This window comes from Mesoplodon densirostris, chromosome 9 (assembly GCF_025265405.1).
Source record: "Mesoplodon densirostris isolate mMesDen1 chromosome 9, mMesDen1 primary haplotype, whole genome shotgun sequence".
NCBI lineage: Eukaryota > Metazoa > Chordata > Mammalia > Artiodactyla > Ziphiidae > Mesoplodon > Mesoplodon densirostris.
The window spans coordinates 57,051,819-57,068,512 of record NC_082669.1 but is presented as its reverse complement, the minus strand read 5'-3'; the positions used below and the strand labels follow the sequence as shown (position 1 = coordinate 57,068,512).

At 41.3% G+C, this 16,694-nt stretch overlaps 1 protein-coding gene across 4 annotated transcripts in view; it reads right to left on the bottom strand.

Annotated features, from left to right (window-relative positions):
* CDK6 (cyclin dependent kinase 6) overlaps positions 1-16,694 on the bottom strand; it is a 233,494-nt gene that overhangs the window by 116,004 nt on the left and 100,796 nt on the right. For all 4 annotated transcript variants that reach the window (XM_060108779.1, XM_060108782.1, XM_060108780.1 and 1 more), the window contains exon 4: positions 4,242-4,409. In XM_060108779.1, coding sequence (XP_059964762.1) covers positions 4,242-4,409 — 168 coding nt within the window. The remainder of the gene's footprint in view (positions 1-4,241; positions 4,410-16,694) is intronic.

Here is a 16,694-nt window from a genome sequence, read left to right as displayed (position 1 = left end):
TGCTGTTCATAGGGCTTCGTGATGATCAGAGTCATCGTCAGGCTGCTGGTGATGGGCCAGGCTCTGCTTCTACGACTTGCCGTGTCAGATGCGGGTGTGCAATTGGGTATGACCCAACCTGCCCGCTCAGAGGTTGGTCTCTACTTCCCTTTCATACTGACAGACAAAAATGAGTTGCACTACACACTGCATCCAACACGGGAAGTTCTTAGAAATGTTGACTTGAGAATGACTCTCAGTACAATTTTAGTTAGTTGTATAGTCATTCTATTGAATAAACATACAGAGGCAGACCTCAGAAATATCATGGGTTGGGTATCAGACCACACAATAAAGCGAATTGGCAATAAAGCGAGTCCCATGAATTTCTTGGTTTCCAGTGCCTATAAAAGTTGTGTTTACACTATACTATAGTCTATTAAGTATGCAATAGCATTATGTCTTAAAAAATGCACATGCCTTACTTAAATAATACTTTATTGCTAAAAAATGTTGCCTTCAGCAGCACATAATCTTTTTGAAATAGTAACATCAAAGATCTCTCATCACAGATCACCACAATAAATATAATAATGAAAAAGTTTGAAATACTGCTAGAACTACCAAAATGTGACACAGAGACATTAAATGAGCAAGTGCTGTTGGAAGGTGGCGCCACGATGCAGGGTTGCCACAAGACGTCAATTTGTAAAAAAATGCAGTGTCTGCTAAATGCAATAAAGTGGAGCGCAATAAAACGAGGTATGTCTGTATTCTTGAAATGCATCTGCCATAAAGATTATATATAATCACATCGGTCATGTTCGTACATGTCACTTACGTGCAATGCAAAGAAGCTCCCTCTAACCTGTTCTCTGGTTTTCCACAAATGTAGCTATTTCAATACAGGTCACAGAAGTTGATTTTCAGGGTTTCACAGAAACTCTTCTGATAAGTAGAACCCATGCCAGGCACTGAGTAACAGGCCCCACTTCTCTTCACATCCCCAGCTCCTCCCTGCAGGACAAGGGGCCTCACGCGGTGTTTATGGCCACCCCAGTCTGTGTGTCCCCATTCTGCCCCATGTCTGCAAACTGCTGCCCCTTATGCATGCGGTGAGGACACAGGTGGCCCAATCTGCCGTTAGGAGGAAGCACTGAGAAGAGCCCGTGCAGTTCCCATCCAGTCAGGGAATTCCAATGCCCTGAGTGCGGCTGGGTCTCAGGCACACTGGATTCTGTGCCTCATCAAGGGAGGCAAGGCAGGAGCAGGGCCAGCGCAGGCTCCTCTAAAGCATGAAACCCAGGCCAGGGGCCCGTCCTGCCTGGGTCTAAGGCATTCACTGTAGCCATCCACATCTTGATTCTACACCCTTGAGAGAAATAGGTATCAACAGCCCTTCCTCTCCACGGGTACACGTGCACTCTGACTGTATACTGAGCAGCAAGAACCCAATACTCCCTAAGGACACCTGAAGGTCATGCAGGAGGCACCCAGTTAAGGGCACTTAGCCCTCCCTTATCAGATGAAGACAAGCCGAGTCATTTGGCCCTATGTTATACCAACTACAGCCACAACTAGAGTCCGGACTTATGATGACTGTCCTAAATTAATTTCTACCCCAAAGGCCAACTCTTTCAAGGAGCTTAGAGCCTGATAAATAAAACCCCTACATAATTACAAACAAGATAGAAAGCAGTATTATGAAAGACATTAATAAGACGTTACTCTGGAAACAATGAGGGCGGACGGGGGGATTAATTTCTGCAGGGGGTACCAGAATGGGACATGTGAGTCAGGCTTTGGAAGGTAAGTATTATATTATTAGCATTTCTCCTGGCTGCAAAATGTCAGTTTCGAATCAGTTAACTTGTAAATTTCTTTAACATTCCACAAATCAAGTTGATTCCCAGTTCCTGTATGACATAACCCACTAAAAAATGTGTATTTCCAGGAAGTGGAGTGTAGTCTTTTTCTCTTCAAGAAATACAAAAAATAAATACCAGTTCAGTCTGAAAAAACTGATTCCAGGCCTTTATGTGTCACTGTGTGTACATAAACCAATGTATCACTATAGAAATGGATTTTTCCTTAAAAAGAAAAATAAACAGTGGGAAAAAATTTTAATGCGGTACCCTACAGGAATCATATTCTTTATTATTGACATTAAGTTCCAACTATGACTCTTTCAAATAAAGTCTGAATTTGTTCCAGTGTCTTTCCCAGTTGCTAATATTTTTTACTTTATGTCACATAAGAAATACAGAGTGTGCAATACAAACTACATACTGAAAAATCAGGTATTTACGACTGCCTTTCCCCTTTTCTGTATGAAATCATTTGTCTCCATTTTCCTGTCTGAACATATCAACTTTCAGCAAGAATGGAATGTTAATTGGTGTTACGCACAAGCTGGGCTATCATTCCTCAAATTTAATAAGAAAAAAAAAAAAGCAAACCCAACTGGGTTTCCTGTTTTTATTTATGGTTTTCAGTGCCCAGTTCGGGGGGATCAAAATACAGTGTCTCAGTTACGGCTCATCCTTCCCTCAATTAATGTACCAAAGGGACTGGTTCCTTCCATCTGCTCCCCTGATGACTGTCCGGATCGCAAAGCCTATTCAAGCTTCTCCCCAGGGCCGTGAAACAACATACGAAACTACTTCCTAGGGAAGCTGCAGCCTACCTCACCCTTCCCACTGGGGAAACACACAGACTCAGCCCTTTCTGGTGTGATTATATAAGAACACAAGGGCTCACTTGACCCAGCCCAAATCGGAGACTTATCCTTTAAACACCGTCTTGGGTCCTGTCTTCTCAAAAGTGACGGTGTATGTTGGGCAAAGAGGAAACAAGAATGATTTATCTTTCAACAACAGTGACACATTCTAAGGAATCCTCTGTAAAAATTCTGATGCCCTACGTAAAGTATATAATGTTGGGAAAGTATGTGATCTTACACATCCAGGTTCTCGTATCTGTATTTCCAGGGTGAGGAAGCAGAACATTTTTGCAAATTGAATGTTTTTCTAAGGCAAGTTATCTCTCTTAGAGAATTTCCAACTCCCCTCCTGAATTTCTACTTCTCAGCTGAGGCATTACTGGAATTTGGGGAAACAATTCTTTGTTGCGCAGAATATTTGCCTCCTTGTGGCCACCACCATCCCCCAAGTTGTTATGATGACCAAAGATGCCGTCACACATTTCTGAACAATGTTTCCCCCTCCCCCCAGGGCAGCGCTGCCCTTAACTGAGAACCACTTTGAGGCTAAAGATGGACTATATGTAGAAAATGGCATGCTGATCCAAGAAGATTCTTTTACTTAAGGCTTAACATAATGCTTTGAGGGCAATGTTTGTAGTCTTCATGGAATCAAAGGGATTCTCCATATCAACCTCCTGCCCCAAATAAGTAGCACAGCAAAGGAACATTACTTGGCTTAAAAAAAAAAAATCTATGTGTGAATTCACTGCATGGAAAACAGGTCCTTCAAAGACAAGGGATATTAATGCCTGCTTCCAGGCTCCTCTTTGTATATTTTGGGTGCAGAATTTCATGAAAATTCATCTCAGAAACAATGAACTATAAGGAGAAACAGAAGCTAAGCAGAGCGAGTAGCTAGTATGGTTTTGTGTCTGAATGAGAAAAAAAACAGAATAACTGTCATTCTTTGCCAAAATAGAGCCTTTGGGTTTACTCTTCGTATTTTGGCTTGGATGAAGCCTTCACCCGGCAGGGTGGTGCTACTTGTTCACGGATCATCCAAGTTCACTGTAAATTTAATTTCTTTACAGTCCACGCACCACAGCTTCACAGGAGTGCTTTCACACACCTGTGCAGGTACCTGGCTGTTTCTCAAACTAGGATGCTGCAGACAGATCAACATTCCTGGTGCTCTCTCCTCGCTGACCTTGAGCTATGTTTCCCTAGACACTATATATGCAGCTCTGAACACAGTGGTTATGGCAAAAAGCCATATGGCAAAACCATTTGGAAACTTGTAACTGATTCCTTTCTAGTGGCTAAGAAGCAACCGTCTATTTCTGCAATGGGTTCTGTCCACAACAAGCCCAGCCCGGATATGTCTGCAGTTGTAAGCATAACACTTTCCTCCTACTGCCTGCTATATAAAAAGTGCAAAGACATTCTGTCCACCAACTGACCACTGGCAGTAATAACATTAGGGGCCTGGAATGGGGGCAGTTTGTCATTCAAAAGCAGAAAACTAAGTTTAATGAAAGAACAGCACTTTCTCACTCACCACTGAGGTAAGAGCCATCTGAAAACTGTAGATGCGGGCAAGGCCGAAGTCAGCCAGTTTTATTTGTCCACTGCTGGTCACCAGAATGTTCTGTGGTTTTAGATCACGATGTACCACTCGGTGAGAATGAAGAAAGTCCAGACCTCGGAGAAGCTGAAACATCATATCCTAAATGAAACCAAAAAAGAAAATCAATCAATGGTCAAAACAGAAATTCAACAGGCTGAATCCTCAGCACTTAGAAAAGTGCTTGCGGGCCTCCCTGGTGGCGCAGTGGTTGAGAGTCCGCCTGCCGATGCAGGGGATACGGGTTCGTGCCCCGATCTGGGAGGATCCCATGTGCCGCGGAGCGGCTGGGCCCGTGAGCCATGGCCGCTGGGCCTGCGCATCCGGAGCCTGTGCTCCGCAACGGGAGAGGCCACGGCAGTGAGAGGCCCGCATACCGCAAGAAAAAAAAAAAAAAAAAAAAAAAGAAAAGTGCTTGGCATACAGAAAGCATTTCATAAATATTTGCTGAATGAATGAATTTGTTTCCCCCTACTGCTCCACTCTCCAATTTTCAAGATCACTACAAAAAATTTCACTCTTGACCTGTATTTCATTAATGAAAGGATGATTTAAAAATAGTTTCAGATGGCATAGGAAATATTCTGGAAGGATATACACCAAACTGGTGTCCATGGTTAATGTTGGGGAGAGGAAGTAGTTGGTGAGAGAGGGACACTTTTTACTTCATATACTTTTATAGGATTTAATACATGATTCCAACAATTAAAATCCAGTAAACAATGATAACATTAATGGTAGTTCTTATTATTATTATAGCACCTATTACTTAGCAGTCACTATGTGTCAAGCATTGCTCTAAACACCTTCTCTTTAGTAACTCACTTAATCCACACCACAACACTGAGGTAAACAATATCATTGGCCCATTTTACAGGTCAAGAAACTGATACACAGTAAGTGTATGTACTTAGCCCAAAGTAACACTACTAGCAAAAGACAGAGTCTTGATTCGAACCAGAGTCCAGGAAAACTGGATTCAAATCCCCAATGCACTCCCTCATTAGATCAATGATTGAATGAGCGTGGAAAACCGGGTAAACCATTTAACCTCGCCAAGCCTCAGTTTTCAGGTCTGTAAAAATAGGAAAACCTACTTCATAGGATCACTGTTTGTAAAGCACTGACAGTAGTCAGCATTCAATAAATGGCAGCACTTACTGCTGACAGTATCAGCTAGCATGGACGAGGGGGGCATTCAGAAAATAAACCAATGTCACATCTTCTTCTAATTTTAGAGCCTGATAAAATCAGATACAAAATTTAAGACTCGGAAACTGTCTGAAAGTAGGAATTTAAGATAGTGACCATGATATGGCGCTCTGAAATCTGGGGTTAATAAGACTGACCTACCCCCCTCCCCAAATATTGTGAGAATGATGTGTAAAGGGGGGATGGAATGATTTTGTTCATATAAAGGTTAGAGAAATGATTAGGCAGCATCAGGGGCTTCAGAGCTGGCAGGGGCTGTGAGGACACACTTGTTCATCAGCTGGACTGTATCTGGTTATTGGTTTACAGTATTGGTATTTCCTTCAGGGAGTTCTATCTTTATATCCTGGCTTATTCAAAACCAAAGCCTTAGTTTTCCACCTATAAAAAGGAGAAAACAGTGCTTACTTTTCATAATACGAGATTTTAAATGAAGTAACGCATGTAATGAAGTAGTTTCTGGCACATGGTTAGCATTCAACAAATGATAATCGTTGAAGTGTCCCGTTTCCTGGGGGAGACAGAGTAACAAACAACTAGAAGAAAATGTGGCCAGTGCCACAAGGTCAGTGGACAAAGCACTAAGCAAGTGTGCAATGACACAGGTGTACTGGAATTCTTCTTGAGCTCCACCTAAATGGATCTGATGAACTGGCTGGGGTTACCTTCTAAGTTTCGAAAGATGAAAACTCTGGAGAAGACTGCACTGTTGAGGGACAGACAGTCCTTCAAGACTTAAGAACCACTGAGGGTAAAACAACTTGGAATGAATAAACAAGAGTGTGAAAATGAAGCACAAAATGTTAACGAAAGTAATCTACTGCTGCAGCAAATAAGTCTTTATTGGAAACACATGCACATGACTTGTAAGCAGTGGATTTTAAACAGCATGACTAACCTAAACTAATGTCATGCTGGCTTGTCATCTTTAGCTTCTTATAAACTAAGCACCAACCATTTAAAACAGTACAAAGAATAAATGTGCTTGGTTCATGTTTCATTGTTCAAACAGTTTAAGCAGCCAATTAGTAGAATAAATATGTAAAAATTTGGACCAATTAATTATACTAATAAGGCCCATCTTAATTTATGAAAAGCCTGAACTACTGAGTTTAAATACATATGTATTGCTTTTATTTGTGTATTTATACAGCATACACTACATTTTTCTTAATTATAAAATTGGTACATGCTTAATGCATATAGAAGCTTTTTAAAAATTTTATTAAAAATCCAGAAGAAGAACAAAAATCATGCAAAATCCCACCACTCAGAGAAGAGAGAAAACTTTCCTGTTAACTTTTATCTTTAACGTCTTTTAAACAGATACTGATGTATTTGGAGGTATAAATATATTATACCTCTATATAATATATAAATATTATAAACAATATATATCACATACAGTATAATATTAATATATAAATATAACATGTATTTATAAATAAAAATTGTTATTCTAAACACATTTTACAGTTGTTTTAAAAACATTTAACAATTCATTATGAATATTTTGCCACTTCAACAAAATTCTTCTAAAATATAACTTTTTTATACAATATGATTTTTTTTTTTTTTTTTCTTTTTGCGGTATGCGGGCCTCTCACTGTTGTGGCCTCTCCCGTTGTGGAGCACAGGCTCCGGATGCGCAGGCCCAGCGGTCATGGCTCACGGGCCCAGCCGCTCCGCGGCATATGGGATCCTCCCAGACCGGGGCACGAACCCGTATCCCCTGCATCGGCAGGCGGACTCTTAACCACTGCGCCACCAGGGAGGCCCACAATATGATTTTTAATGGCTGCATAGTTTTCCTTCCTATGCCATAATCATTATTATTTGGTTTTAGTTGTGTTATTTTGGTACATATACTAAGAGTCTAGTTCTCCTCTGTTTAAAGGCTAGTGTAGATGAAAATGACTTCTTAACATCATATAAAAGCACAGTTTAGGCAGTGAGAACACATATACTGGCACTAACATTGATTCCATGTAAATGACACCTATGGATGTATAAAAAGTTGGTTCTACATAAGAATTACCACTCTTTAGACTTTATTAGGCTACTTAAAAATTTTTTTGGTTAGCAAACTGGGTTTTCTTTTAAACCTATAATATCCAGCTACAATTAGAGTTTTGAACTAGTGAGACTTGAGTTAACGATTTTTTTAAAAAATTGCCCAAAATCTCATTTCCTTCAGTAATTCCATTGCGCGGTAGGTTGATGAGCATTATGGGCTTGTAATAAGTATGATTTGGGGACCCACCCCAATCTTTCATTGGAACATCTCATCTTTCATCAGAACACCTAATCTGAAAAGGGAAATATATGCACGTATGTTAGGAACTCTGGTCACAAATAGAATGAGAACTCTGGCCCCATTTCCTGAGAATTATATGAATGAATCAACTGTAACACTGAACAAGGCAAGAAAAAAAAAAACACCTTTCCTTCAGAATCACAAGCAGTGCTTTGATCAAAGACATTTCAAAGGATTCTCTACTTAAGATTATCATCTGTTCTATCTCAATTTATAGTATCATGAGACATACTTTTAAATTAGTTCCTCAAGATTTTGATCTAAATTAATCCATCTTATACAAGACTCAAATATTTCACAGTAATCCTAGCGATACAATGCCATGAAACTACGGATACTGCCAATTAAGTTAAACATTGGTTTAAAACCTTTTAATGTTACAATGTACAATTCTGGTATAAAATGTCTAGTCACACTAACGATAAACAGTCACTGGAGGCCCTCGATCTGTATCTTTCTGAAACACGTGACATGGGAGCGTGTTTTAACAGGACACCATCATGGAATGAAGTCTGGCTCCCAGTGACTTTAGATGGGGTTTTATCCTTGGCAACTCCCCGAAAAAGACTCTGGACTTCAGTCTGAACACCAGAAGTCTTCAAAGCCTTGTAATAACAATTAGTTTCTCTTAGGTGTTCTAGAGCAGTAATCCTCTTACTTCTTTGAAAACAAAACAAACAAGCAAACTGAAAATCTACCTCAAGCTTTTCTAATGGGAAAAAGTTTTATCACTGGGTCTTTTTTTCCAACTACACAAAAGGTATGATTAGTTTCAAAAGATACTGAAGGGCTTCCCTGGTGGTGCAGTGCTTAAGAATCCGCCTGCCAATGCAGGCACACGGGTTTGAGCCCTGGTCTGGGAAGATCCCACGTGCCGCGGAGCAGCTAGGCCCATGAGCCATGACTACTGAGCCTGCGCTCTAGAGCCCATGAGCCACAACTGCTGAGCCTGCGTGCTACAGCTGCTGAGGCCCGTGCGCCTAGAGCCCGTATTCTGCAGACAGAGAGGCCGCCGCGGTGAGAAGTCCACGCACCACAGCGAGGAGTAGTCCCTGCTTGCAGCAGGTGGAGAGAGCCTGTGCACAGGAGTGAAGACCCAATGCAGCCAAAAATAAATAAATAGGATAAATAGATATCAAAAACACCAACTTATTCCATACAGTAAATCACAAAACTGACAGCTCTCAATAGACAATTCTGTATTTTTGGATGCATCTACCTAAATCTAAGTGATGTACTCACATCCTCAAGGTTTTAGCAACAAAAGTATACATCAGTAGCTTATCTACTTAAAAATTAAAAATAAGACATATACAACTTGTACAAGGATAATCATTTTTTCCTCCTTACAATGTGTAAATCACAGTCTTTTCAAATTTGTTATCCAAGTTTTAACAGAAGTGTCTTCATAACGATTTGTTGTTACTTATGACGATCTCCTACCCAGTTTGCTTCTTATGAAGGATGTTAAAGGAATCTCACAGGGCTTCCCTGGTGGCGCAGTGGTTGAGAATCTGCCTACCAATGCAGGGGACATGGGTTCGAGCCCTGGTCTGCGAAGCTCCCACATGCCGCGGAGCAACTAAGCCCGTGCGCCACAACTACTGAGCCTGCGCGTCTGGAGCCTGTGCTCCACAACAAGAGAGGCCGCGACAGTAAGAGGCCCGCGCACCGCGATGAAGAGTGGCCCCCGCTTGCCACAACTAGAGAAAGCCCTCACACAGAAACGAAGACCCAACGCAGCCAAAAATAAATCAATAAAATTAAAGGAATCTCACAGATCAACACAACAAAGGTTTTTTTTACACTAAACTGGTAACATGTTGACTTAAGATAGGGATTATAATTACAGGAATAGAAGTAACAGATCATGTGATGATAAAAAGTCATAAAGCAGAGGACTACTGACAATAATGAGGGCCAGTCCCGGGATCTCTTTGTTTTTCCTTTTTTGCTGATTACTAACATATATTTGAAAATTTTAACTGTGGTAAGATACACATAAAATTTCCCATCTTAACCATTTTTAAGTGTATAGTTCAGTAGTAAGTATATTCACACTGTTGTACAACCAATCTTCAGAACTTTTTCTATCTTGCAAAACTGAAACTCTTATACCCACTAAACAGCTCTTCACTTCTCCCTTCCTCCCAGACCTGGTAACCACCCTTCTATTTTCTGTTTCTGTGAATTTGGCCATGCTAGATAGATACCTCATATGAGTGGAATCATAATGTATTCGCTTTTTTGTAACTGGCTTATTTAATTTAGCATAATGTCCTCAAAGTTCATTCATGATGTAGCATATGTCAGAATTTCCTTCCTTTTTAAAGCTGACTAATATTCCATTGTGTGGATATACTACATTTTGCTTGTCCATTCATCTGCTGACGGACACTTGGGCTGTTTTGGCTATCGTGAAGAATCCGCTATGCACATAGGTGTATAAATACAAATCTCTTTGTGACCCTGCTTTCATTTCTTTTGGATGTATATGCCCAGAAGTAGAATTGCTCTATCTAGTCCCAGGATATTTTAAAAATCACAGTTCTCCTGTAAAATGTGCTACGATATTACTAAATAAGCAATGAAGTAGTGAATAACAAAGCCTAGTCCTGGGCAGTCAATCAGGTGGGTTCATTCATGCACTGGAGATTTCACTCACTCCTTCCACTTTGGCGCTCAAGGAGAATCTGCCTGAAGTTACCACATCAAGCTTATTGTAATGTCCACACCATACTCTACTTCAAAACTTCACAGAGGCTTCTTCACACTTTCACTGATCAATTCACAATGTTAACAATGGGTCGCAAAGACTGCATTATAAACAGGATCCCCCTACTTCTCACTCTGGTCCATAGGAGTACCCAGAGAATGCTTCATCCCGAATCATAAAGGGCAAAACAAATTCCGACAAAGCAAGAGGAGGGCTAAAGCAGGCTCCTTAAAGCTTCAGATTACCTGGAAAGTAGTAATAGGTAAATTGAAAATAAGTAATAAACGGGAGGACCTGGAGATGAGCCACAAGCCACATGGCAGCTTTGTTCCAAAGGGAGGGGAGGGAAGATCTAGCTGAGGAAGGCAACACACAGCCTTGGGGCTCTTCAGCAGAAACAAAGGCAAGGCCTCTCCCTCATTGCAAGTGCTGGCTTTCTACTTTTACTGCTTCTATGCAACTGGATGAAAGCATAATAAAAGTGGTTTTTACTATATAAATTTTATTAACAAAATACGTATTCTGAAGAGAGAATGAAAAGGAGCCATGTATTGTTCATTCCTGGAAGTGATGATAACGCTGAGTAAGGAAAGGATCAGCCTCAACTAACTAGAAATAAGAAAATCACCACTGATTTTCACCAAGCCTGTAAATACTGTTGGTGTTTGAAGGAAAATGCAATGGCTAAATGGACAGTCTGAAAGAAGGAATCATTACCTCATCATGATGGCTATTATTAACCCACAGTGGAAAGTCATTGGGAACTAAAACTACAAATAATGATGTTAATTATAACTTCTTCAGAGCAAGATGTAAAAATCAACATTGCATAAACAAGAAAATACAAAGTATAAGTGACTAGGTTGTTGGCTAATGCCCCAAATGGTTTTTGTTCTAGACACATTGTCTTGTGATCCTTTTAAAATCATTTAACAGAGCTTCCCTGGTGGCGCAGTGGTTGAGAGTCCGCCTGCCGATGCAGGGGACGCGGGTTCGTGGCCCGGTCCGGGAGGACCCCACATGCTGCGGAGCGGCTGGGCCCGTGAGCCAGGGCCGCTGAGCCTGCGCGTCCGGAGCCTGTGCTCCGCAATGGCAGAGGCCAGAACAGTGAGAAGCCCGTGTACCATAAAAAAAAAAAAAAAAAAAAGAATGTATGAGTCAAACCCGTAACTATCTGCCCTCCCTTACCCCCAAACTGCTGCAAAGCCGAAGGCCTGGATTTTGTAATTTGGGGAAAAATTATCCTTAGCTTGTGTGTGTGGGGTGGGGGGTGTGGGGTGGGGGGTGGGGGGGGTGGGGGGTGGGGGGGGTGGGGGCGGGGCACGCGAGCCTCTCACTGTTCTGGCCTCTCCCGTTGCGGAGCACAGGCTCCGGACGCGCAGGCTCAGCGGCCATGGCTCACGGACCCAGCCGCTCCGCGGCATGTGGGATCCTCCCGGACCGGGGCACGAACCCGCGTCCCCTGCATCGGCAGGCAGACTCTCAACCACTGCGCCACCAGGAAAGCCCTTAACAGTATGTTTTTTAATGGCTGCATCTGGACAAAATACCTTCATGTCTTTCCCCATTCTCCTCAATTCCCTCTTTTGAGAATTTTCTTCTCACTCCGTACTTCCTTCCTCTCCAAACGAGGTAATGTATTAGAGAAGTTGGTTTTCCACAGAGTGGAGCATATTATAATTTGCCTACTGTAGCAGACATTGTTGGTTGCCAGCCATGAAGGACTGGTCCAAGGCAACCACATTCCCGTTTGCTAGGAACTGATCTAGAGATGGACGTGGGACCCAGTCCTGGCTAATGAGACATATGGGCAAGGTTTGGAAAGCATTCTTCTCCTAATAAGAAGACCACTGTAGAAAACTCTCTGCTGTACTTCCTCACCTCCCAGCCCTCACTCTCCACCTGTGCATCTTACACCAAATGCTACTGCTTCAGGGCATGAACTTGCTACTGTAGCAATCACCTTGAAACATAAAGGGAGACATCACCTGCACACACGGAAATGCCCGGGTGTAATGAGGGAAAGAGTCTGGGTCTTTGATGACATCACCGAAGAGCTGAATCAACTTTGGGGCTACCCACCTCTAGCCTTGTAGTTAGGGCAACAATAATGTTCTAACTTCAAGCCATTTTTTCATCGTGTTGTATAATTTGCAGTTGAAAATTATTCTAATGAATGTAACTTAACTAAAATTATATTAAGTAAAACCTGTTAAGTAAGGTCACAACCTTTCATTTATAGCCCCCCCCACCAAAACGCCCCCCATGGGGTCTGTACCAACATTCTTTGTTGCCAATTATCCCATCCAAGTGGTTAACCTTTTGTCTTTGAGACTTACACCTCCTTCAATTAATGCTCACAAAATCCCCTTTCTCATTGCTATCATTTGCTGTCAATCCTTCACATTCCTCAGGGACTGTGGCTCATCCTCTCTAGCCCACACTCACCATATTCCTGCCTGGCTTCAGCATCCCAAGAACACCTTAGCTTCAGAGAACTCTGATTTCTTCAACTCCATTCAATTTTGTGCCATCTACTCCCACAGCTAAAACCAGGAATGTGTTATTACTTAACTCTCATCTTTTTTTAATTAAAAATTTTAAAAGTTACTTTAATTACATTTATTTGGATATCAAAATACCACTTAAATTTACATAAACTTATTAGACAGCATAATTAATTAAACTTGGAGAGCAACTTCTTCATGCGTCATTCGTTAAATCTGCCAATTCCCTCAAGTCCCTGGTTCCACGGTCACTCTATCTTATCCTCTATACAAAGCTTAGTCCTCAATTAGCCCAAATGCTCTCTTTTTCAGCTGCTATACCTGTGTTGCAGAGAGCTGTTAAGGGGGAAAAATGATCACATACATGTCTATTATCAATATGAAGTCAGTCCCCCAACCCTGACTACGTTAGTGCCACCAGGTAATCGTACAGGTCCCTAGTTAGCCCTCGCTGTCCCTGTAGGCTAAATTTTCACTGCTGTCCCCCTACCTTATCATCTCTCTTCCTTCTCTTAGCACACTAGTGTGCACTCCAGTTCTGAGAGAAATACGGACGATCAAGAGAAGGCTATCAGCTCCCTGTGCTTCACCTATACGTTTATAAGCACTGGCATCTACCCTCCTCCCTCACCTCCTGGTGGAAAAGCTTTCTTTCCTTCTAGGCACTATTCATCTTCTTCCTATGCTCTAGATGTCCTTCATTCCAGCTTCCTTAAGTCCTTCCCCTCGCTCGACTAACCATTCCCCTTTTCTGTAGATCTGGGACTTCCCCTTCTATTGTCCCTTGACTAATAAACAACCCAAGCAACCCCCTTCTTTCCTTAGCCAGGGGTCTTGACTCAGCGGGGCACATTTTCTCATTCCCCATCCACACCGCATCGCTGCAGTGAATGGAGATGCGGCAGCTCTTGGAAGATCACCAGTAACCCATCTGGCTTGCAACAACCAATAGGATGTTCCACTCCTAACTGAATGCTGCCATGGCCTTTCACACTGGATCCCTCCCTCCTCTTCACTGTTCTCCAAAATGGAAAGATCTTCTAAGTTTCTGATTAGAAATGTAATGCATCTTCACTGTTAAATTAAAAAAAAATCAAAGCACAAGGAAAAAAAGGAAAGAAATACCACCCACAATTCCTCCACCCAGAGGTAACCACAGTTAACATACTCGTGTATCCTTTCATGATTTTTCTATACATGTGTACTCATACATATAGTTATTTTCTGTTTTATAAATGAAATGCTAGTGTATACAATTTTGTAATTGCCTTTTCACATCATAATGTATATTGAACGCATTTACATGTCAATAAATACAGGTCTATTGCTCGATTTTTTTGATGTGGGCCATTTTTGAAGTATTTACTGAATTTGCTACAATATTGCTTCTGTTTTATGTTTTGGTTTTTGGCCAAGAGGCATGTGGGATCTTAGCTCCCTGACCAGGGATAGAACTCACACCCCCTACATTGGAAGGCGAAGTCTTAACCACTGGACCACCAGGGAAGTCCCTATTGCTCAATTTTTAATGGTTGTGTGCTATTCTGTTTTTTTAATATACTATCCTAGGCAAAGGTTTTAAGCATTTATTAAATTATTCACTTTTTAAATGCCATTTTTATCATGTTCTATATTACTTGAGCTTGTTTCTGGATTTTGACTCACTTGGTTCAGTTTAGAGTACTTTCTCTTTTAATAATAAAATATTTAGAATACATTTTCATATCAGGTAGGGCTGGTTTCCTCTTCTCATTCTCTAAAAAATGTTCCTGGGTATTCTTACATGTTACTATTCTGGACTGATTTTTTTTTTTTTTTTGCGGTACACGGGCTTCTCACTGTTGTGGCCTCTCCCGTTGTGGAGCACAGGCTCCGGACGTGCAGGCTCAGCAGCCATGGCTCACGGGCCCAGCTGCTCCGTGGCATATGGGATCTTCCCGGACCGGGGCGCAAACCCGTGTCCCCTGCATCGGCAGGTGGACTCTCAACCACTGCGCCACCAGGGAAGCCCTGGACTGATTTTAAGATCATTTTATTGACTTCCCATATCTTCCCTCAAATTCTTTTAGTATTTTCACTGATTTTTTAAGAAACTATAGATTAATTAGGGGAAAACTGATACTTCTACAATAGTGAGTCTTTCTTTACACAACATGGTATGGTTCTTTTTTTATTCAAGTCTTCTTCTAGGTCCCTCAGTAAAGTTTTGTCATTTAAAAAAAATATAATTCCTATACCTCTGAGGCCCCCACTATAGTGGATCTCACTCTCATCCTTCCTTACATGTACTATTCTGTTTCCCCACCAATCTCCTTCCTCAAATCCATCATTTACTCTCTGGAAAAGCTGATCTCAAACCTGCAAAGGTGATCTGCAAACCTGAACCTGTCAGATCATTCTCACGGTTGAACACCCTGAGACAAAGCCCACCTAGCTCTCTGGCCTTGCCTCCTGGAACTCCTGTGGACTTCCTCCATCTTCACTCACTCACTGCCTTACGGCCCCATCTTCTGATGAGAATTAGGGTCTGTTTTAATCACTCTTCCTCCACATACACTAGACTCCCAGCCCACTGTATTAACAGGTACCAATAAATGTTCAATGACTTTTCAGAGAGAAGTGAGGCCCAAACTAAATTGGAAATGACCAAGAAATCTATAAAAGCTGTTAGCTTAAAAAGAACTTACTGATTCCTCCCAAGAAGGAATCCTTTAGCAGGTAACAAAATTCCAGGGAAATCAGAAAAAAACAGGTTTGGATTAGGGCATAGGGACCAAAGGGGCATAGCATATAAATCAGTATTCCTACCTATTAGTTATTAAAACATCTTCGTATGTGTGTTAAGACTTTCAGTTCATTGTTTCATAAGTATAATACTCTTAGGCCTATAATGAACACATTTTTCTACAGCTAGGGGTATGACTACAAGCAAGTCACATACCCTCTCTCATCCCTAAGAGAAGCATTCTATGGATCAAATCGCTTTGCCTGAGTCATCACTTGGATGCAGAACTGGACAACTGGCTAAGTTTCCTAATAATACTGTAATTTCATATTGTCACATCAGTGTTTCTCAAAGTGTGGTATCTTAATCCCATGCTATTGACTACATTCTATTTCATCTTTGCCACTAGCGAATTGACTAACCAAGTCCTAACTTTTCTGGACCTCAGTTTTTCATTTACAAAAATCAGGATAAATCCTGCCCTGCCTCTGTGGAACTGAGATATTTGATTATTTTATATAATATACTGGATGTGTCAAGTGTATAATACAAACTTTTAAGTGCTGTTGAGCTGGACTGTAAATTCTCTGAGGAATGGGAATGTGGCACACCTTTATACTCTCCACAGCATCCAACAGGGTATCTTACACAGAGCAATCTGTTGATTTTACTTGATTTGATGAATCACTCACTAGTCTATAGATAGGCATTAAGCTGAAATATAATGACTTTTGCTCTTGGCTCTGCACAGGAGTTATACAGAATATCCTCACTAATTAAACTGATTCCTGAGTCATTAGTGAAAAGGCTACGATCCTGCATTGTGGTTTATCCCTTATTTGCTAAGAATTTACTGAATGCCAAGTGGAGGCGCAAAAGAAGTACAAAAGAACTTCCTCTTGGAAATGTA